The sequence below is a fragment of the Camponotus floridanus genome, unplaced genomic scaffold (assembly GCF_003227725.1).
Source record: "Camponotus floridanus strain SB8 unplaced genomic scaffold, Cflo_v7.5 scaffold24, whole genome shotgun sequence".
In the NCBI taxonomy this organism is placed as follows: Eukaryota; Metazoa; Arthropoda; class Insecta; order Hymenoptera; family Formicidae; genus Camponotus; species Camponotus floridanus.
In genome coordinates, this window is record NW_020229370.1 from 3,731,605 (window position 1) to 3,752,577 (window position 20,973).

Sequence of the window (20,973 nt, forward strand, 5' to 3'; positions counted from 1 at the left end):
ACCAATCGGGTGGCACCCGATTGACCACGTCGCCAATTGGCCAATTCAAAATAGGACTCTCTGATTGGTTAATCGTTGCTGGTTACCCTAGGCACAGGTCGATATAATTGGCTGTGGTCAATCGCAACGTGGTCAAACGAGACGCTCCCAACCAATCACATTCAATTGCTACTTAGGCTGCGTTCCAAAATACACTGCCAGTACTGAAAATTTATAGTTTACGTGACGTATGTATGTACACTATAGATTTTCAGTACCGGCAGTAAATTTTGGAACACAGCCTTAGCCGCTCGGTGAGCGGTTGTGCATCTGGATGCACCCTATGGCCGGTTTTCATAGTCCGATCTTATATTTGAGATCGTCTTAAGTTCGAGCTTGAAATGTTACGCAGCTGTTTGATTGGTTGAAGGAGGTCTTAAGTCAACCTCGGACCAGACTTAAGACAATCTTAAATATAAGATCGAATTATGAATACCGGTCTATGGCCGGTATTCATAGGCCGGTATTCATAGTCCGATCTTATATTTAAGATTGTCTTAAGTCTGATCCGAGGTTGACTTAAGACCTCATTCAACCAATGAAATAGCTGCGTAACGTTTCAAGGTCGAACTTAGGACGATCTCAAATATAAGATCGGACTATGAATACCGGCCATAGTCCGGTCTTACATTTAAGATCATCTTAAGCTCTCATTCCACCAATCAATAGCTGCATTGTAGCTATTTGATTGGTTGAATGAGTTCTTAAGATGATATTAAGGCCGGTATTCGTCCGTTCTTATATTTAAGATTATTCTAAGTTCATCTTTCTCTAGATGTTGTATGTATTATTTTATTGGCTACAGATTATCTGAAGATGAACTTAAGATGGTCTTAAATATAAGATCGGACTTTTGCTAGTATCCCGCCCATCGAGGCGGGAAACAAAGTTACCAATGAGATACTAGCAAAAGAAACAGACATAGGTCTCCCATGTAGTATATCTCTCTCTACAGCGGGCGCTCGCCTGTCTATCACAATGCTCAGTCCAGTGTATATGTCGATGGCATTGAAACATCAATGGCCGCATTCAGCGGACTCAACAATTGGGCAACATTACTAGATTTTCTGATCTAATTCGACGCTGATTGGTCGGACCTAAAAGTAGAAACCAATCATATTAGATTGTTACTTAGCGGTTGAATCCGCTGAATGCGGCCATTTTGGATTACCTATTCCAGATTCCAGTACGTTCGGTTCATTCAAGTGGAGTGCATTTTTGTGGTTATTGTTATAATTTTGTTGCAGGAAGTGAAATAGGTATTTATATATTTTATATTATATATAATATATATTATATATTATTAGATATAATAGATAATTATATTTGAATGTTGAAGAGAGCGAAAAATGAATAGTGTATGAGACATTAAACTATAAAGGAAAACCAAGCTATTATTTTTTTATTTCTGGTAATATATTGCAGTGTTTAATGTTGTAACTAAAAAAACGTTATTTTATCAATATTAGTATCAATAAAACTGTTTATTCTTTTTCATTTATTTTCAGAATCACAAACCGAAGATGATTAAATCATAAATCACGTGCATTCAAGAATTTATTATTAAAAAGAAACACGATGGAAGAGGTTACAAAATTGGAACATCTATCCTTAGTGTCAAAAATCTGCACAGAGTTGGAAAATCATTTAGGATTGAACTACAAATATTTGGCTGAATTTATTATACATCTGGCTGAAAAGAATAATACGTTTGCGGCATTCAAGAAAGTATTGATCGAGAATAATGCTGAGTTCTCAGACTCCTTTATAGCTAATCTTCTTAGAATAATACAGCATATGAAACCTGCTAAAACATCTACCGAAAAGCTATCGAAACTCACGAATAAACAGGATGAACTGGCATTAAAATTTCCTGCACTGGCATTACCAAACGATGATCCGCAATGTTCCGATATTAATAAAGGTAAAGATGAGGATATTGTTAACGATGTTATGGCTTCTTTAGAAGCATTTGCACCGTCCAATAAAAAGCTTTCTTCGAATACTGAAAGAAACAACAGTAAGATTAACAATGGTGAACAAAAAAGCAAACGGGAAAAGAGAAGCAGAAGCAGAAGCAGATCGAGAGACAGGAGAAGACACAGATCCAGATCGTCAAACCGTAAAGAAAGACGGCACAGATCTCGATCCAGATCTCGAACCCATTACAGATCTCGAGATAGCACGCGCAGAAGACGTTCCGTATCTCGCGAACACAGAAGATCATTGTCCCGCGATGGTAGAGATACGAGATACTCGAGGAAACGCGATGCCGATAGATCTAGATCTGGATCTGTCGAAGAGATGCTATCTGTGGAACCAGAAGTGGGTAAAATTTATGCAGGCAAGGTCGCGAACATTGTACCATTCGGCTGTTTCGTCCAGTTGGAGGGTCTGCGGCGTAGATGGGAGGGCTTAGTCCACATTTCACAATTACGGAGAGAAGGTCGAGTAGCAAACGCGAGCGATGTAGTCTCCAGGGGTCAGAAGGTCCTCGTGAAAGTTCTCAGCGTCGGTGGGCAAAAAGTGTCTCTAAGTATGAAGGATGTCGATCAAGAAACCGGTAAAGATCTGAACCCCGTGGTGCCGATCGCAAAGGCGGACGAGGACGAGAAGCATCTGCGTAATCCAGATAGGCCTACTTCCTTGTTAGAGCTACAGGGTAATTACGATGAGGACGAGACATATTCGAGGAAGCGTGTACAACGTTTGTCCTCGCCGGAGAAGTGGGAGATTAAGCAGATGTTGGCAGCGTCGTGCATCGACAGGAACGAGTTACCGGAATTCGATACGGAGACCGGGATATTACCGCGAGAAGACGATGAAGAGGAAGACGTGGAGATCGAGCTCGTTGAAGAGGAGCCTCCGTTTCTACATGGTCATGGTAGAGCATTGGGCGACCTTAGCCCTGTGCGAATAGTGAAGAATCCGGACGGATCGCTGGCGCAAGCAGCAATGATGCAGAGCGCCTTGGCGAAGGAACGGAGAGAGCAGAAGATGCTGCAGCGCGAACAAGAGATGGACTCTGTGCCTACCGGTCTGAACAAGAACTGGATAGATCCGTTGCCGGAAGCAGAGAGCCGTACTCTGGCGGCGAACATGCGCGGCATCGGACTGCAAACACAAGATTTACCGGAATGGAAGAAGCACGTGATAGGCGGTAAGAAGTCTTCGTTCGGTAAGAAGACTAATCTGACATTGTTGGAGCAACGTCAGAGTTTGCCAATCTATAAGTTGCGCGATGACCTGGTGAAAGCGGTAACGGACAATCAGATTCTGATCGTCATCGGAGAGACCGGCTCGGGCAAGACGACGCAAATTACGCAATACCTCGCGGAGGCTGGCTTTACCGCGCGCGGCAAGATCGGCTGCACGCAGCCGAGAAGAGTGGCAACCATGAGTGTGGCCAAAAGAGTAGCAGAGGAATTTGGCTGCTGCCTGGGTCAGGAAGTAGGGTACACTATTCGTTTCGAGGATTGTACCGGACCAGAAACCAGCATCAAATACATGACCGATGGTATGTTGCTGCGCGAATGTTTGATGGATCTCGATTTGAAGACGTATTCAGTGATCATGCTGGACGAGGCACATGAACGCACGATCCACACAGACGTGTTATTCGGTTTGCTGAAACAGGCGGTAGGTCGTCGGCCCGATCTCAAACTAATCGTTACTAGTGCAACTTTGGACGCGGTCAAGTTTTCGCAGTACTTTTTCGAAGCGCCCATCTTCACCATTCCCGGACGCACGTTCGAAGTCGAGGTGATGTACACGAAAGAGCCAGAGACAGATTATCTGGACGCCGCGCTGATCACTGTTATGCAGATCCATTTACGCGAACCTCCGGGCGACATTCTGCTTTTCCTCACAGGTCAGGAGGAGATCGACACAGCCTGCGAGATTCTTTACGAGCGCATGAAGTCATTAGGTCCGGATGTGCCAGAGTTAATCATCCTTCCAGTGTACTCGGCTCTACCTTCGGAGATGCAAACCAGAATATTTGAGCCGGCACCACCCGGCTCGCGCAAGGTCGTTATCGCTACAAACATTGCCGAAACTAGTCTGACGATCGACGGCATCTATTATGTCGTTGATCCCGGTTTTGTTAAGCAAAAAGTTTACAATTCCAAGACTGGCATGGATAGTCTCATAGTAACTCCAATCAGTCAAGCGGCAGCGAAGCAACGCAGCGGCCGTGCCGGCAGAACTGGACCCGGAAAGTGTTACAGACTTTACACCGAGCGGGCTTATAGAGACGAGATGTTGCCCACGCCAGTACCGGAGATTCAACGCACAAATTTAGCTACCACCGTGTTGCAGCTGAAGACTATGGGCATCAATGATCTTTTACATTTCGATTTTATGGACGCGCCGCCGGTGGAGTCGCTGATTATGGCATTAGAGTCGTTGCACAGCTTGAGCGCTCTTGACAACGAGGGTCTACTGACGCGACTGGGTCGGCGAATGGCAGAATTTCCACTCGAGCCAAATCTATCCAAGATGTTAATCATGAGCGTACATCTTCAATGTTCCGACGAGATCTTGACTATCGTTAGTATGCTGTCCGTTCAAAATGTCTTTTATCGGCCAAAGGATAAGCAGGCTTTGGCCGATCAAAAAAAGGCCAAATTTAATCAAGCCGAAGGCGATCATTTGACTTTATTAGCGGTCTATAATTCTTGGAAAAATAATAAGCTGAGTAATGCATGGTGCTACGAGAACTTTGTGCAGATCAGAACGCTGAAGCGCGCCCAAGATGTGCGCAAGCAACTGCTAGGCATAATGGACAGGCATAAATTGGATGTGGTGTCGGCCGGCAAAAATACGGTGCGCATACAGAAGGCGGTGTGTTCAGGATTTTTCAGAAATGCTGCGAAGAAGGATCCGCAGGAAGGATATAGAACATTGGTCGATAGCCAAGTGGTGTACATACATCCGAGTAGCGCGTTGTTCAATCGCCAACCGGAATGGGTCATCTATCATGAATTGGTGCAGACTACTAAGGAATACATGAGAGAAGTGACGACCATTGATCCAAAATGGTTGGTGGAATTCGCGCCTGCATTCTTCAAGTTTAGCGATCCGACTAAGCTTAGCAAGTTTAAGAAGAATCAGAGACTAGAACCGCTCTACAATAAATATGAGGAACCGAATGCGTGGAGAATATCTCGAGTTCGCAGGAGGCGTAATTAAAAAATTTGCTTACGATCTATCTAAAAATCGTCCGCGTTTCCGCATTATAACGATTTTACCTCTGCTAAAATAATATTTTATCTTTTCAAAAATCATAAAGAAAAATTTGCTTCTAGTTCAAAGTAATGTTTTTTATGACAGTAACAGCGTGCATCTACAATGACAAGACTTTGTGAGACAGAAAACATTTTTATTTTTTATGTTTATTGTGTAACACTAGCTTGTTCTGATATATATGTAAAAAATATTTCATTTCATTATTAGAAAAAGCAAGGAATAAAGACAATTTATATTATCGCGAAGATGTTATACGACTCGATTTTATTATAAATTCATGAGAAAACAGAACAACAATAATGTAATCATTGAATCATATGTATAAATAATGCAATTATAAAAACAATTATTTACGTATCTTTATATGCTGTACATACTTGTAAATATATACGTTGTATATAACTATTCATATTAAATTTTCATTATTTTAAAAAGATCTGCTTCGACAAAATACAATACAAATTCTCCAGTAATCAGTCTTTTGGAGAAGAGGGCAATGTTTTAAGATTCTCAGTCTTCCCTCTTGATTAATTATTAAATTTATTATAAATAAATACATTCTCGATAACATTTAATAAGATGTGACAATAGAGAAAAAACATTTCCCCATTTAATTTATTCTTCCCTTATTTCTAATTTCAAATTTATGTTTGTATTATGATGAAACCGAGTTTTGTGTGTTATGGACGCATGTATATATATATATATTACACATATAACACGGTTGAAACACCATAAGAGAATTTTTAGAAAATTTAATTTTCCAAATGAGAATCAATATATATTTGGCAATATCACTTTGTTGTTTCCGCATTTGTGCTATAGTTCAATAAAATATTATTTCTTGGCTTGTGGTATGATATACAAAATCTTCAGAAAAACGGAATCTCATATAAATTGGACTATTGAGATTGTTGCTTTTTTTTCACTAATTCTACCAATTGTCTATAGCGCACTTGACATTCTTCCTGTAAATAAGCGATAATTTCTATATCTATTACACAAAGAGGGAAAGTATGTGATAAATAAAATCTCTTACTTTTGTTTTGCCCTCGACGCAATTTGCAATCTTTTCCCATCTATCTACGGAGGTACCCTTGGGATGTTTCGTGAGAGCCGCCTCTAATGCCTTTTGCTGCTCCTGACTCCACTCGACGGTGCTGACTGTATTTTCGCTACGGGTCTTAATCTTCTTTGGTCTTTCTTCTGCAACAACTTCCTCCTCAATTGATTCAACAGGTTTCAAACCTTCATCTTTTACCTAACATGGTAAAGTATATCGATTCTCAACGTCTAATTATCTTATTATATATATAAAAATAAAATTGACATAACAAAATAATAACTTTTTTAGCCATATGTGTAACTTCCACGACAGTGCGATTCATAACGCTCGCGATTTTTTCCCATCGTTCCGGAGTTCCACCAGGATACTTTTTCACATACTTTATCAGCTCCAATATGTCATTGTCAGTCCACAAGCCACCAGATATCGTTGACTTTTCACTAACGTGATTCGTGTAATCACAGCTCTCTTTCTTTACGGGCTCTTTAAAATTGCTGCTATTCCTCTCTTGCGGTGTAAAACCAGACCGACGTTTCCTAACACCACGCGACGTTATTTCTGGTTCTGGTTGCTCATTCTCCTGTGCTCTGGATAATAGATGTTTAAAATTTCACAAGTGATAAAATAAATTAGATAAGAAATAGACAGAAAGTTATATATTCTCTTACAATGCTTCCTCTTCCTCCTGCTTTTTCTTTTCCTTTCTTTCTTTCAAAAGTTGAGCAATCAAACGAATGGTAGAAGGTATAGCGATTATTGAACCTATTATCCATCTTGGTAATTGAAATGGAAGAGTATTCCACATAGTTGGAGTGGGAATTTTTTCCAAAATGTCTGCCAAATCTGGTACATCCATTTTGCTCTTTCTGCTTTTCTTTTGCATCTTTTGCAGTTTACTACCTAAAACTTGTTCCTGTAATCAATACGACAGATGTTAACATTTCACAGCAGGCATAAAGAAAGAAAACGTTTCTCTTTGGAAGAAAAATTTATCTTCCGATAGATGCATATATATTTACGTAAGTATATCGTTTCTCGAAATATGCTGCCCACGCTACAAGATATTGTCCTATTGTAATAACTGTAAATAGAATAACACTCATTTCCAGTAATCCCATTTTTCGAACATGACGATAGTAATATACTGCCGATCGCCAATTTGGTAAACCATTAACGAGTACATTATCATATTTCTGCCGTTTCCCAGGATCTTTTAGAATGTCATAAACAGCGACTAACTAGGAGAAAATATAAAAACTGTCAACATATATATCTTCAATAATTTTAATGTCTTATCTTTGTTTCTATAAAGTATATACCTTTCGAAATTGTTGTTCCGCATCCTCTGCCGGATTTTTATCCGGGTGTAGTTGTAACGATAAGCGTCTAAAAGCCTTCTTGATCTCTGATGCATTCGCGGACTGTAAGAAAGAGACATTCATCAATAGTAGTAAAATTCATTGAATAGTATTTGACGACGTTAAAATATATGTGGTAGAAAAATACCTGTGTAACGCCCAAGACATCGTAAAAATTTTGATTGACCTCCTCAACCACGTCGAATACCTCCAATTCGTCGTTGTCCCACGCATGGGAAAATCTAAACAAGGTGTTCAGAAAATAGAAAATTCCAAAAATGATCAATGGTACGTTCATCTTTATTCGCCGAATATAGACATAATTATTAATACACGCGCGTTTCTTGCTTTCGTTGCGAAATCTCAAATTTTACTATGACATAGTGGCTTGCTCCTCAACATCTTAGGTTAGAAATTTTTTTTGACGCAAGAATGCCACATTGCAATTATCTCTTCTTCGAGACTTCGAGATTACGATACGTCAGAATTACGATACGGTCGATACGTATGAAAGTATATACATGCGTATAGTCAAAAATCGACCAATAGCATCACATGCATGCTTTGTCGCACGTGCCGATTGGCTGACTCTCACATTTACTAGACGTTATTGACCAATCGCAGTCATTCTTCTGAAGAATATATGGTTACATTTTTCAAAAGAATGACTGTGATTGGTCAATAACATCTAGTAAATTAGCCCGGAGCGATTAAACCCGATAAGTCGAAAACGCTATTAGATAAACTCGACAGATGTAATATCGCCCAAAGGAAATGTCAGAGTGTTGGAGGTTGGAATGTCATGAATTGTTTTCGTACACACTGCACATCAGCTGTGGCGTCGTCCTTGCGCATTTTTAGATCTAGTTCAGTCTAGCGAGAATAAAAAAACAGACCTACAGACAAAGTTTATTAACAGACGTTATCAAGATGATGATGGACTACTTTGTGACGAATAATTCCTTAGCACCCGCACCGATGGGAATACAAAGCACGGCGGGTGCTGTACCTGTGAAAAATGACAAAGGTTAGGATTAAGTTTTAAAATCAAGTACAAATGCATCGCGAAACAAAAATTATAATTAAATTATAATTAAATATTACTTAGATTATAATTTAATTAAATATTATTTAGATTATAATTTGATATAAATTTATATATTTAAATTTATATATTTATAAATTTATATTTATATTTTATATTGTAGATTAATATTATAAGCATATATTTATATTGTAGATTATATTATAAGCATTTGTCATAACAATGACGATAATGACATTTAGTCAAATATTGAAAATATAAAGGAATTGCTTAAGATGAAAAAAATTTATTCTTAATATACATTTTTTCGTCTTACTGAGGAATATTTAGATCAATTTTATTCATATTTATGATTATATAATTGAGATATATAATCTATGTTTAAATTTTTCTGTCCTTTTGAAGAATTGTGTTATACTTACAGGAGAATTGTCGATGAAAAAGGTAAAGGTACATCGCTATGTTTCTGGTAAACGACCAGATTATGCAGCTGCAAGCTCAGATGAGGAATCGGAAGAGGAGGATTTTCTGGAGAAACGTGTACATAAGAGTTACGATGACAACGAAGCCGTTACGGATGTTACCGCGCATTCACACGCGAGAATCAGAGACGAGGATGATCCGCGTTTACGAAGATTAACGCGACAGCAAAAGGAAACGCCAACAGAAGTGCGTACAGAAAGACACAGACACATTCATGAGCCCGAGTTCATCGAGATTGAATTGGATAGAACGCGAGAGAGGATCAAATTAGAGAGCTCCGATTCTTCCGAGGACGAGGAATTGTCAGACTCAGAGATAGAGAAGCGACGAGAAGCCCTAAAACAACGAGTGTTATCCAAGAAGGAAACGGAAGAAGAATTGATACATGGCGAAGAGGAGGATAGATCGGGCCAAAGTTCGGAGGAAAGTTCGGAATACGAGGAATATACAGATTCTGAAGAAGAGACTGGACCGCGATTAAAACCTGTATTTGTTCGCAAAAAGGACAGAATCACAGTGATGGAAAAGGAGAAGGAGGCAATGCGGCAAAAGCAAGCAGAGGTTGAGATTAAAAAACTGGCCGAAGAACGAAAGAGACAAACCCTGAGAATGGTGGAGGAGGCAGTACGGAAGGAGACGCAAATGGGAAACAAAGGTAACATCGAGCAAGAGAGCAAATTGAACGATGTTTGCACAGATGACGAGAATGATGAGGTAGAATATGAAGCTTGGAAATTGCGCGAGCTGAAAAGAATCAAGCGAGATCGCGAAGAGAGGGAACAACTTGAGAAGGAACGTCTCGAAATCGAGCGTATCCGTAACATGACAGAGGAGGAACGAAGACAAGAGGCACGATTGAATCCGAAAATGATTACTAATAAAGCGGCGAAAGGGAAGTACAAATTTTTGCAGAAATACTATCATCGTGGCGCCTTCTACTTGGATAAAGACGATTCCATATTTAAACGTGATTTCTCCGGCGCAACTTTAGAGGATCACTTTGACAAAACGATTTTACCTAAAGTCATGCAAGTAAAGAATTTTGGACGCAGCGGTAGAACCAAGTATACTCATTTGGTTGATCAAGACACCACGCAATTCGATTCACCTTGGATATCGGAGACTGCGCAAAATCTAAAGTTTCACAATAATCAAGCGGCCGGGATGAAACAAGTTTTTGATCGACCTTCCTTAAAAAAGAGGAAAACTGAAAATTAAATTATACAAGTATTTTTTTTGCGTTTATTTTCTTTTTACAGCAGTTACATACGGAAAACATTTGTAGATACAAATATGGCAATATAACAAATATAAAACTTAATAATAACGTAACCTTATTTTATTAATGTATATTTTTATCTATATTTCATCAATTCTTATAACTTTTCATGTTTTTACAAATATAATATTCTATAATTCAATGCTCTATATTTAAAATACAAATTTCGTATTTAACGTAATAATCTATTAGGCATATCTTTAATTATAAAGAACAATCATTTTTTTCAGAAATTACTGATTTAATGTACATATTTTATTTAAAAAATGCATATAAAGTAAATTCTAAGTCGCTACACAATATTATAAGAAATCGTAATTGATTTCTTAATAGATCTTTATTTCTTAATAGATCTTTATTTCTTAATAGATCTTTATTTCTTAATAGATCTTTATTTTAGAAAAAAAATATATAGAATATATTTTTTCAGAAATCTCTTATGTTTGCATATAATCTGGCATGTTGTCAAGTTGTTAAGTTGATGTGAAAAAACGTTTATAATTATTTGTTATCAAATATTGAAAATGGAATATTATATATCTTTTGAAGAAAATTTTCATTATATATAATCTATGCAATATAAAAGTATGTATTGGAGTCAAATTATGCAGCCAATTAGTATATTAATAGGAAAATTAATAAAAAAAGTATTTACATAAATTTATCATATTAATGATAATCTGGAAGCTCGTGCCATCAAAACAACGTTATAATATAATTATCAAATACATCGAGCATAAAAAAAATATTTGCTCGACATATGTCTATAAATTTTTATACAAAATACAAATATGCATACATGCACAGATTCATACATATTTATACATATGTACAAATATGTACATATGTATATATATGTATGCTATATAAAACAATTAAATTGGAAAATTTATTTTTCATGTTTTAGTGTTTTTAATGCTTGTTTTGCAGCAGCACATTTAGCTTGCTTTTTATTAGCTCCAAAACCATGAAAGAGTTTCTCTTTACCTGCAAAAGTTATTTTCAAAGGTACCATAATCGTATCGGTACCTTCGATCAATACTGCATCCCTGCAATTTTATAGATATATAGGTACATATATGTTTGGGTGTGTGCGAATGTAAAGTAATAAACACATAAAAATATTGATTAACAATTGATTAAAAACTTACAGAAACTTGGGACGTGAATCTGTATTTTCATATATTAGTCGTACCGGATGTTTAGGTGTGTTTTTGCTAAATTTATCTATAAAATAAACACGATTATAATCATCATCTTCATTTTCAACAAGATTCAACTCCAACAAGTCAAATCAAATAGATATATTAATGAATATAATGAAGATAAATAAATCTATTTGATCTCGATCGAATATCTCTTATTCTCTTACTTGGTATTCTCTTACTTTTTATCGAATCAGATTATTACTGCTAATTAGTATCATAATATTATTTATACATTAATCTTACCGATTTCCTTATGTGTAAAAGAATATACGATTTCCCAAACTTTTGTAAGATTCTTGCCACTATCAAGATAGATAGCCCCAATTAAAGACTCGAATAAATCTCCAAGAACTTTCGGAACATCAACATATTCCGCCAGGTTACATTCTTCCTCTTCGAGTAATACCCACAACAGCTATATTAAGAAAAGATGTGTATATATATATATATATATATATAGTACATTATATTTTTCATTTTAAAATTAATAATATTGCTCGCATACCTCGTCGTTAACTACGTAATTTCGTTCTTGTTGGAACTTTACAAAGCGATCGATCGCTTCGTGCAATTTTGGAGCGTAGGACAATAAAGCGGTATCTAGACCATACCGTACTGCTAAGCAAGCAAATGTTATATTGTTGACGAGAGCAGATCTCAAATCAGTAAGATGGCCGGGACTTAAATTTCCGCAAGTTTCATAAATGTAACATGTAATCAAAAAATCTAGAATCATTAAAAAGGAGATGAAATTTATGTATTTTTGTCACTGCAAATTTTGTCATTTCAATTTAAAATAATCGAGAAAGATGTGTCTAAATATTTTATATTTCTCATCACATCTCATATTGCGTACGAATATTTGAATTTTGTCAAATAATTTTCATATTTACCTAAAATAGCGTCTCCTAGAAATTCTAATCTTTGATAACACTCGGTTATTACATTTGGCGTGTAAGATGGATGAGTGAATGCCTGAAATGAAATAGACAATATCATAATTTTATATTGTATATTATTGTATGTATAAATATATAAAGAAAAAAATATGTTGGTAAATTAAACATGTAAAGAAGAAAAAATTTGAATTGATTAAATAAATATACATAATAGTAAATAATAAATATAAATAATAATATAAAAGTTTGCATATATGCAGTTATTCTTTTTAGCAGATTAAAAGATTACCTGTAACAAAAACGCTCGGTTATTAAACTTATAGCCGATCTTAGTTTCCATGTCATTGGCCCATGGCATGTAGCTGTTGGGATTCCCGGGATTTATTAAAGGATCCGGTGGATTACTATACAGTAATTCATCGATCTGAATATTTGGTAATATGCCGAACCATTTGAGCAATTTTGCGGCACCTTTTATACCGTTGCTCTAATATAAAAAGAAAATATTTTTTTAATACTTTCTATATTTGATTCTTGTAGGGTTATTTATTTAACATTCATTTGTTACGTTTTATTTTTACTCGAATGTCAAATTCAAATGTCAAAGACAATTTAAATAAATAAATATAATGTTGTACATAATCGTTTACCTTGAGATAAACACCAATCAGTGCCTCTACTGAATCCGCTATGGTCTTATCAGACAAAATTTGGACACCGAGGTAATGTTCGTAACCAGTTTTCGTGTCTTCCTTATCCCAGTTCATTACTATCTGCTGCATCGTCATCTTCGTATCTTCGCTTATATATCCGGTGAATTTCTCCTCTTCCGGTATTCGCAGTTCGTATAATACATTTGGCGCCACCGACTCATCCAACAATATTTTTTGCAACGGACGTAATACCGTGTAAGCAGGCGCGATGAAATTGCTCGTAGGTATAAAAGCGTCGTTTTTTATACGGCCGGGAATATTCTTCTTATTGCCGCAATAATAGAGATTCCGATTACCAATAATTTTTCCCTTCAATGCCGTTAATTGACCCTCGTTAAATGCGGGGAATTTATGATATAAAAATAACGATGTAATAAACTTCAAGTAAGAATCGCCTAGAGTCTCCAATCGTTCCAAATCGAACATATCGTTGCCTAATTTAGTAGTCAGTGCCTAAAATCAAATAATTTCTTACAGATATGGATACTTTTGAGTAAATTATTTTCATCTAATTATTATTACTCTCTTGACGCTTATGATGAGAAATAAATAACTTTGCTCACATGCATGATTTCTACCGCATTAGGACCATGAGAGAAAAAAAGATTATCAGTCGATACAAGAATGTCCAATGATGGCACTGATACTGTCGGTCTCATAGTATGGCGACTGATACAGCCTTTGTTTGTATTTTTCTATTTTATAAAAATATTAATATTTAATTAATATTTAAAAGATGTTTATATGTATAATCGCAATATGTACCGCTATATTTTGTTCACCTGAATACTATCGTCACCATTTGTAGATATAAATTGATTATAATATTGAATATCGATTATTTGAACTTGTTCCATATTACGATATAAATCCTGAGGTTCTTTGTCATTCGAGGAACTATAATCTGCATATTTTAGAATTATTAAAACTTATGAAAATAAGCTTTATAAAAATATAAATGTTGTAATGAATAAGATTAATCGTATCACATAATTTTTTTATCTATATAATAAATATATATATATATATATATATATATATATATATAACTATATATATAGTTATATTCCCGGATTGCGCGGTATTCGAGATATTTTGGAAAGCACTCAAATTTTCATCGTTGTTGTGTTATCAAAAGGTTGTTAGTAAACAATGAGAAAGTCTGATTCGCGCTATCATATTAATTGCATGTATTTCAATTACTTTCTTATTTTATATGTATTATCTATTAATATTAAAGTTATATTTCTAAGTGTGTTATTGATTTCGCGCATAAGAGTAATTTGCGGGGTGACATTCGATATCTCGATCCACGGGCGCAATAATATTCTAGAAATATATGTAGGTAAAACATTATCTACATACCGTTTAAGTCAAATATATTTAGATCCGATTGGCTTTCGATTATATCATCCATCATTAAATCTAATTCATTACTAGGTTCCTGTTCTATTAATTTCACGTTATTTTTTTCCAATGTGAAAGGAGACCATTTTTGTAAATTTGGAGATCCTAAATCAATTTCTCTTGCGATAACTACTCTCAAGTCTTCTGCGATTAAGAGTTGAGAAATTCTATGAAGAATGGAAGGTAACGTGGTCGCTTTTAACCAGTATAAAGCTGGAAAGTTTATTTTCCAACATAATTCGGGGATCAAGTGTTCCTGAAGATCTTCCACTGTATCATCCGTTTTCTTAGATTTTGATCCATCGTGCAATTTCCTACAAATTTTATTAAGTCGATTAAATTATGCAAACGGCACAAACGCATTATTTTACCTCGGTGTTATGTAGTTAATTTTAACCGGTATCGGTTTCACTTCCAACATTGATTGCTGCAGATTCTCTATAGTTAAACCATGTTTTTCCTTGTAATAATGCGTAAATGTTTCAAAATCTTCATTAGGGAAGCACGATTCGGGTGTAAGATCATCGCATACTCGCGTAACTATATAGGCATTTGTTGATCCTCTATAAGTTGGAGTGACTAATGCCAATTCGTAATCACTAGTTTTGAAGTGAAAAGGTTTAGATGGCATAATTCGTTCTATTTGTTGATATGTTCTTACAACGTCCCAATTTATCTCTTGTTTGTCATTCACTAAAATATTGAGGTAAAAATATTTCTCTTATCAGTGTTGATGTACGTATATTGATTTAATATGGAAATTATAAATTGTTAACATGTAAATTTACAATGTTTCAGATTATATTATGTATATCAATTTATATTTTAATTATATTTACTTACATGGAACAATTAGAAAGGAGTTTTCAAGATTTTCGTTATCAAACAGCATAAAGCTTTTAATAACAGTTATAATTTCATTAAACAATAGAAAGTGAAATCTTTTGAGCAATTCAATATCTATATTATTAAGTGTCATTGTTGCATAATTGGAATTTACGTCAACGTCTAATTGGCCATCCTTCATAAAAATTGGAAAGGAAGGTATCTAACAAATTGTGAAAAGAAATACATTGATGTGTATGTAATTTTAAATTAATACTTTTATATTCTTATAAATGTCTTTACCTTTGGCATACTCTTTGTGGAAAGAATACCAAAACCACTCTTATCATTCAGTAACTTGTAAAAAATTATACGTCTATTATCAAAACTTGTCATAGAATATGCAGGAGTACAATTAAGAGTATGAAGATGCAATGTCTCTGAAGAATTCGGGAATGCGCTGTACAATGCCATTGGATACTGTTCAAGAATATTTTTGTAAGTTAATATGTATATATACAGGGTGTCCTAGACCACCCGTACACCCCTTTTCTTTCAAAAACTAAGCATTTTATATATATATATATATATATATATATATATATATATATATATATCTGTGTGTGTGTGTGTGTGTGTAGTGTTTACATATGTAAAATAATGTCTATATATATATAATTTATATTAATTACTTTTAAGCAAAAACAAAATTCATGTCTGTGATCTCATTCTATTAGATATAATGTTGCCTCTAAACTTGCCTCTAGTTTATGTCCTCGCTTTCTTTTATATGTGCCAGGCAAATAATCGTCTTCATCTATCCAGTTTGGAAACAAATGGTTTAAATTTTGTAAGACTGCGTTTCCAGTTGCGGGTAATAAATTGTCCGTCAATGCGCCTAGTTGGTGCAATTTTATGCAAGTTTTCATAGCGGCAGATCGTTTAGCGCTATCTCTAGTTTTCATAACATCGCCGGAAATTTCAGTTTTTACTGGTGATATGCTTGGTAGTTTAAGAGAAATCTATTAAGTTCATACAATAAATATATAAATATATAAATAAATAAATAAATATATATATATATATATAGTGAGAATCATAGTGAAGAATATATATATAAACCAGAAAAATATACCTGAAACAATATCCTATCATCATTTTTCACTTCATCTAATTTCCAAATGGGCACCAGATGAACGAACTTGGATTTCATTAGAGTATTGCAATACATATTTACCACATTGATCGCGGATATTTCTGTTATACAACTTTCAATATTATTTCGTTTCACTACATATGGTTTGATCTCACTTACATATAGATGGCTTGAAATATCATTATCAGTAGGCAACATACGTAGGTCACTTTGCCCCATCAAACTCTAATAACAATAAAATCACATAAATTAATGTTATTGATTCTTGTTTCATATTAATTTGTTATGATTAATGATTTAAAAGATGCTTTCTTTTTTTAACTTAAAATAACAAATTACATTATCATGTATACATGCGACAAACGCACACAATACATATTTCATTAGTAAACATACTATATATAACTTAATAATATAAATTATGTGCTTCTTTCTTTCTCTCATTCTCTTTTTTTCTTTCTACTATATCATCAAATGTTAATAATATATTCAATATTGGAAAATGGAACAAGTTATATAATCATAAATATGGAAATGTACTTTTTCAAGTTATAAATATTTGTAAATAATTTTTTAATGCCTAGAATTTTTTTCTCTATATAGGACTTTCAAGATTAATATTTCTTTTCAAAATTAAAACAAGAAATATATTTATATATATGCATATATATTTTTGATGTAAATATATATCAAATATTTTCTCTCTCTCTCTTTCTCTCTCTCTCTCTCAAATATACTAATAATATAAATACTATAAATATAAATCCTTTTATTATATATAAAGCTAATACTGTATAATTTTTAAATCGATCTTACGATTTTTTTCATTTTTAAATGAGAGGATCAATGATTGCTTATTAAATAAGTTGAAATGCTTACCTTTTTTAATTGAATTTCTGTATGTATGTAATTTTTATATCTTTCAAGAAAAGTGCGATCGTCATCCGGCATTAAAACGATATAATTACTTGAACTGTGACGTGCTCGACCCTTACTTTGAACATATCCTCTAAAATCCATTGGCAAATCGTATCGTATTATCAATGTGCAATTTGGCACATCGATACCTTCATCAACAATATCAGTTGCTACAATACAATTTGACGACCCAGTTTTAAATCTGCAAAAATGCATTTATATTGGTTACTAAATTATTCAAAGCATATTTATGACTGTATGACACATACACAAAAAACAATTTTTTATGGACCTAATTATTAAAGTCTACAAAATATACTATATAATTCATATTATTTGATTGAAATATTTCAATTATATTTTAATGTGTATATAGATTATATGTGAATGAATATTAATTATTGTTTTGTTTATGATAATTATTTATAAGAAAAAATTATATAATATAAAATTATATAAATTAAATAATAATTTACAAAAAAAATTACCATAATCCCTATTAATACAAAAATATATAATAAATATGCAAAAAATTAAATTTCACCTTTGCAATACTTCCTTATTCCATTTTGCAATACACGCGACCTCTCTACTATATTTGTAAGGATTATTCTGAAATCCGATTACATAATCGGGCGAAAGGAAATCATATTGTTGATCGAGTTTTGATAACGTCTGAAATAATAATATAAATTATAAATATATTATAAATATTAAATTTATATCTTTTTAATTGTAGCTATAATTATTGTTTAAATTTTAAAAAATACAGTAATTTTTTAAGGAATAATTGTAAACTTTTGCAATGTTGTAATGAGTACTAATATCAAAGATATAAGGAAAAATGCTTACTTTTAATATATGATATATCACTTGTGTCATAAATCTTTCCTTCACAAAAATAATGCAGCAGAATTTTTGATTACTTAAGTTATGATTAAATGTTACTAATATTTCAAATAATTGGTGAATTTGGTCGGATGTAAAGCTGAAAATTTAAGTTACTCATTAATAAAAATATATAATATTATAAATAGTAAATTGTTATGGCTTGAAAAAAATTTGAACTTTCTTATACTAACTTTTGCAGCTGTTCTAATTCCGTGTAACCTTTCATTTTATTGTCAAACAATTTTCTTATCATAATTATTTGTGCAATCATATAATCCAAAACATTGTCCAGTACCTAAAATATATTCAATAAGTCGTAAAATTAAAAAAAAATCAAAGATTTTATATTTTGTGTACACATGTCACACTCAGAATAATAGATTTTAATCATAATTTTAAAGTACTACTTACCAACTCGGTAGAATATTTTTTTAAGCTTTCTAATTGAATCAAATGCAATAAAGCTGATTTGCTACCACCATATATACCTACAATAGAAATTATTTCATACATTCATGTCTATTAAATAGCTAACATTAAGTGATGCGTATAAAAATTAATAATGCATTAAGCTTTTGCTATACATTCCAATATATATATATATATATATATATATATATATATATATATATATATATACAGGTGAATTTAATTACCTGCATGCGTAGTAGTTGATTCTATGTCTCTCATGATAGCCATTAGTTTAGAAGATTTTGTTTTAGGTCGCAATTGCTCACTAGATTCTTTATACAAATCGTCGAAATTTAAATTTATATTTTCCAATATGTCTAAAGTCTCCTTTATTATTTCATTAACTTTTTTAATTACCTCACAAATTGAATATTTCTTATACGTGATAATATTTTCTTTTGGGTTTGTACAATATCCTTGAATAGAGTCTGTTGATTCTACAGTCGCTATTTTTGAATGGAATGTTATCTCTAAAGACTATAAAATGTAAAAAATTTTTAAAAATTTTAAACTTTCTGAAAATTGTATAAGTAAAGATTATTGATAATAATGACTATAATAATATTATGATTCTATTCACCCTGATTGTAGATTCAATTTTGTCCAATTTTATGTTGGCATTTAATAATGTTGCCGACATAGCTAAGACACGTGGTTGCTTATCCTTAGGACAGTTTTCAAATCGTTGCATAATCTGTCTCATGGGGTGATGGGATACAGCTCTGTGGCACTCGTCAAATATAATTAGATTTATTTTTTCTAATTTCATATACCCATGGCTAAGTATATCCACCAAAATTTGCGATGTCATTACCAAAACCTGAATGAATTGGAAAATCATGTTCTAATACTATTAATAACTATTATTTTATAACAAAATCAAAACTATCAATAACATAAATCTAGTACTTGGTTTTCTTTTAATTCAGTTAACCACTGTTCTTCCTTCCAATGATCCACTTGCATATCTCCGCTATAACCTTTACAAGTTAAATCCGTATGTCTATTTATATAGTCCGACTGTTGGAGTACCAATGCTACTGTATTTACGACAAATATACTACGTTTTCCATCTTGATTATAGGGCCTAGAAATGAATGAAACTTTAACATTTCCAAACAATCAGATACATATTATTGGTTTATACATTAAAAGAATAAATATAGAAACACACATTGTTAGGAAGATTAGGAAAAAATACTTTTACACTAAGATACATACTTGCGTACATCGGCGCTTAAATGTTTCAAGAGCATAATAGCTATGTATGTTTTGCCTGCACCAGTCGGCAGGTAAATAATGGTATTATTTTGCACTGCTTTTTCATAGAGATCTATTTGATACGCCCTCGGAGTAAATTCGGTTGATGTAGGTTTGTCCTCCATCGTGTTATGTCAATTGAAATTACCGCTACGTTTTAAAACACGTTGTATTGTCGGAAATTAATGTATTCGATACGATTTACCTAATTAATACTGTACAACGGAATGTATTAGGCAACGATGTGAAATAGTTGCGTTATAAATCTCTTAAGCTCAATTCTTAAGACAATTTGCAATTTGAACTTCTAGGTTAAATTACTTAAATTTATAATTATTGATTTTTATCCTCTTTCTTACCACGCAAAGCAATATTTGTCAAGCAGGAAGACCGATTTGATTAAGAGTCTAACTTGAGAAGCATTTAGAAGACACAAAGTACCGGACACTGACTAATCAATTGATTACGTATACATGTATACGTTTCTTCATTCGATAAGGATCAATAAAGATCGTTTGTATATATTTCGGGACAACCCCGAAACTCGAAGGTTCCACGAATAACCTTAAAAGGAGAGAAAAAATTGTTTTTTCTCCTTCGTGAATTACAATCGCATTAAATAAGTAGAAAATAAATACGAAGAGAAAAACAACAAAAAAAAAAGAAAAAAAAAACAATCGAAAAATTTAAACAAAATTATTTCAT

General features: G+C 33.5%; 4 protein-coding genes across 5 annotated transcripts; 2 read left to right on the forward strand and 2 right to left on the reverse strand.

Moving 5' to 3' along the window:
* The first annotated feature begins 1,215 nt into the window (after positions 1-1,215).
* Positions 1,216-5,643, forward strand: LOC105256612 (ATP-dependent RNA helicase DHX8). The gene is made up of 2 exons (XM_011266699.3): positions 1,216-1,298; positions 1,548-5,643. Exon 2 carries the CDS (start codon positions 1,618-1,620, stop codon positions 5,230-5,232), a length of 3,615 nt encoding a protein of 1,204 aa, XP_011265001.1. The 5' UTR covers positions 1,216-1,298; positions 1,548-1,617; the 3' UTR covers positions 5,233-5,643.
* A 204-nt stretch (positions 5,644-5,847) lies between these two features.
* LOC105256613 (dnaJ homolog subfamily C member 1) lies at positions 5,848-8,161 on the reverse strand. Its single transcript, XM_011266700.3, has 7 exons — positions 7,862-8,161; positions 7,675-7,776; positions 7,375-7,593; positions 7,024-7,268; positions 6,636-6,942; positions 6,329-6,550; positions 5,848-6,257 (listed from the first exon to the last, which is right to left on the reverse strand). Exons 1-7 carry the CDS (start codon positions 8,009-8,011, stop codon positions 6,192-6,194), a joined length of 1,311 nt encoding a protein of 436 aa, XP_011265002.1. The 5' UTR covers positions 8,012-8,161; the 3' UTR covers positions 5,848-6,191.
* Positions 8,162-8,494: 333 nt separating this feature from the next.
* On the forward strand, positions 8,495-10,573 carry LOC105256614 (microfibrillar-associated protein 1). The gene is made up of 2 exons (XM_011266701.3): positions 8,495-8,740; positions 9,183-10,573. The coding sequence occupies exons 1-2, from the start codon at positions 8,644-8,646 to the stop codon at positions 10,457-10,459; spliced, it is 1,374 nt and encodes a 457-aa protein (XP_011265003.1). The 5' UTR covers positions 8,495-8,643; the 3' UTR covers positions 10,460-10,573.
* Positions 10,574-11,361: 788 nt separating this feature from the next.
* Positions 11,362-20,848, reverse strand: LOC105256663 (endoribonuclease Dicer). 2 transcript variants are annotated; one of them, XM_025408968.1, is made up of 25 exons: positions 20,628-20,848; positions 20,230-20,418; positions 19,918-20,095; positions 19,589-19,828; positions 19,194-19,485; positions 18,949-19,025; positions 18,729-18,832; positions 18,499-18,634; positions 18,191-18,321; positions 17,608-17,848; positions 16,708-16,953; positions 16,334-16,594; positions 15,876-16,052; positions 15,591-15,795; positions 15,119-15,440; positions 14,706-15,061; positions 14,123-14,244; positions 13,904-14,035; positions 13,278-13,793; positions 12,917-13,114; positions 12,622-12,703; positions 12,234-12,454; positions 11,972-12,143; positions 11,672-11,747; positions 11,362-11,569 (listed from the first exon to the last, which is right to left on the reverse strand). In XM_025408968.1, the coding sequence occupies exons 2-25, from the start codon at positions 20,391-20,393 to the stop codon at positions 11,410-11,412; spliced, it is 4,809 nt and encodes a 1,602-aa protein (XP_025264753.1). In that variant the 5' UTR covers positions 20,394-20,418; positions 20,628-20,848; the 3' UTR covers positions 11,362-11,409. The 2 variants fall into 2 exon arrangements, with proteins under 2 accessions (XP_025264753.1, XP_025264754.1); XM_025408969.1 differs by lacking the exons at positions 19,589-19,828; positions 19,918-20,095; positions 20,230-20,418; positions 20,628-20,848 and having other exon boundaries at positions 19,194-19,280; positions 19,366-19,447.
* Between the last annotated feature and the right edge of the window lie 125 nt (positions 20,849-20,973).

What these genes read in the sequence shown, in the direction of transcription:
- LOC105256614 (XM_011266701.3), top strand. Translation starts at nt 8,644, where the DNA reads ATGATGATGGACTACTTTGTGACGAATAATTCCTTAGCACCCGCACCG. An exon ending in ACCTGTGAAAAATGACAAAG is followed by an intron (nt 8,741 to 9,182) that starts GTTAGGATTAAG and finishes TTATACTTACAG; the next exon opens with GAGAATTGTCGATGAAAAAG.
- LOC105256663 (XM_025408968.1), bottom strand. Translation starts at nt 20,393, where the DNA reads ATGGAGGACAAACCTACATCAACCGAATTTACTCCGAGGGCGTATCAA. An exon ending in AAATATATTTGACTTAAACG is followed by an intron (nt 14,245 to 14,705) that starts GTATGTAGATAA and finishes TAAAATATGCAG; the next exon opens with ATTATAGTTCCTCGAATGAC. An exon ending in ATGGTGACGATAGTATTCAG is followed by an intron (nt 14,036 to 14,122) that starts GTGAACAAAATA and finishes TTTATAAAATAG; the next exon opens with AAAAATACAAACAAAGGCTG.
- LOC105256612 (XM_011266699.3), top strand. Translation starts at nt 1,618, where the DNA reads ATGGAAGAGGTTACAAAATTGGAACATCTATCCTTAGTGTCAAAAATC.
- LOC105256613 (XM_011266700.3), bottom strand. Translation starts at nt 8,011, where the DNA reads ATGAACGTACCATTGATCATTTTTGGAATTTTCTATTTTCTGAACACC. An exon ending in CAGGAGGAAGAGGAAGCATT is followed by an intron (nt 6,943 to 7,023) that starts GTAAGAGAATAT and finishes TCTATTATCCAG; the next exon opens with AGCACAGGAGAATGAGCAAC. An exon ending in TTACACATATGGCTAAAAAA is followed by an intron (nt 6,551 to 6,635) that starts GTTATTATTTTG and finishes TTACCATGTTAG; the next exon opens with GTAAAAGATGAAGGTTTGAA.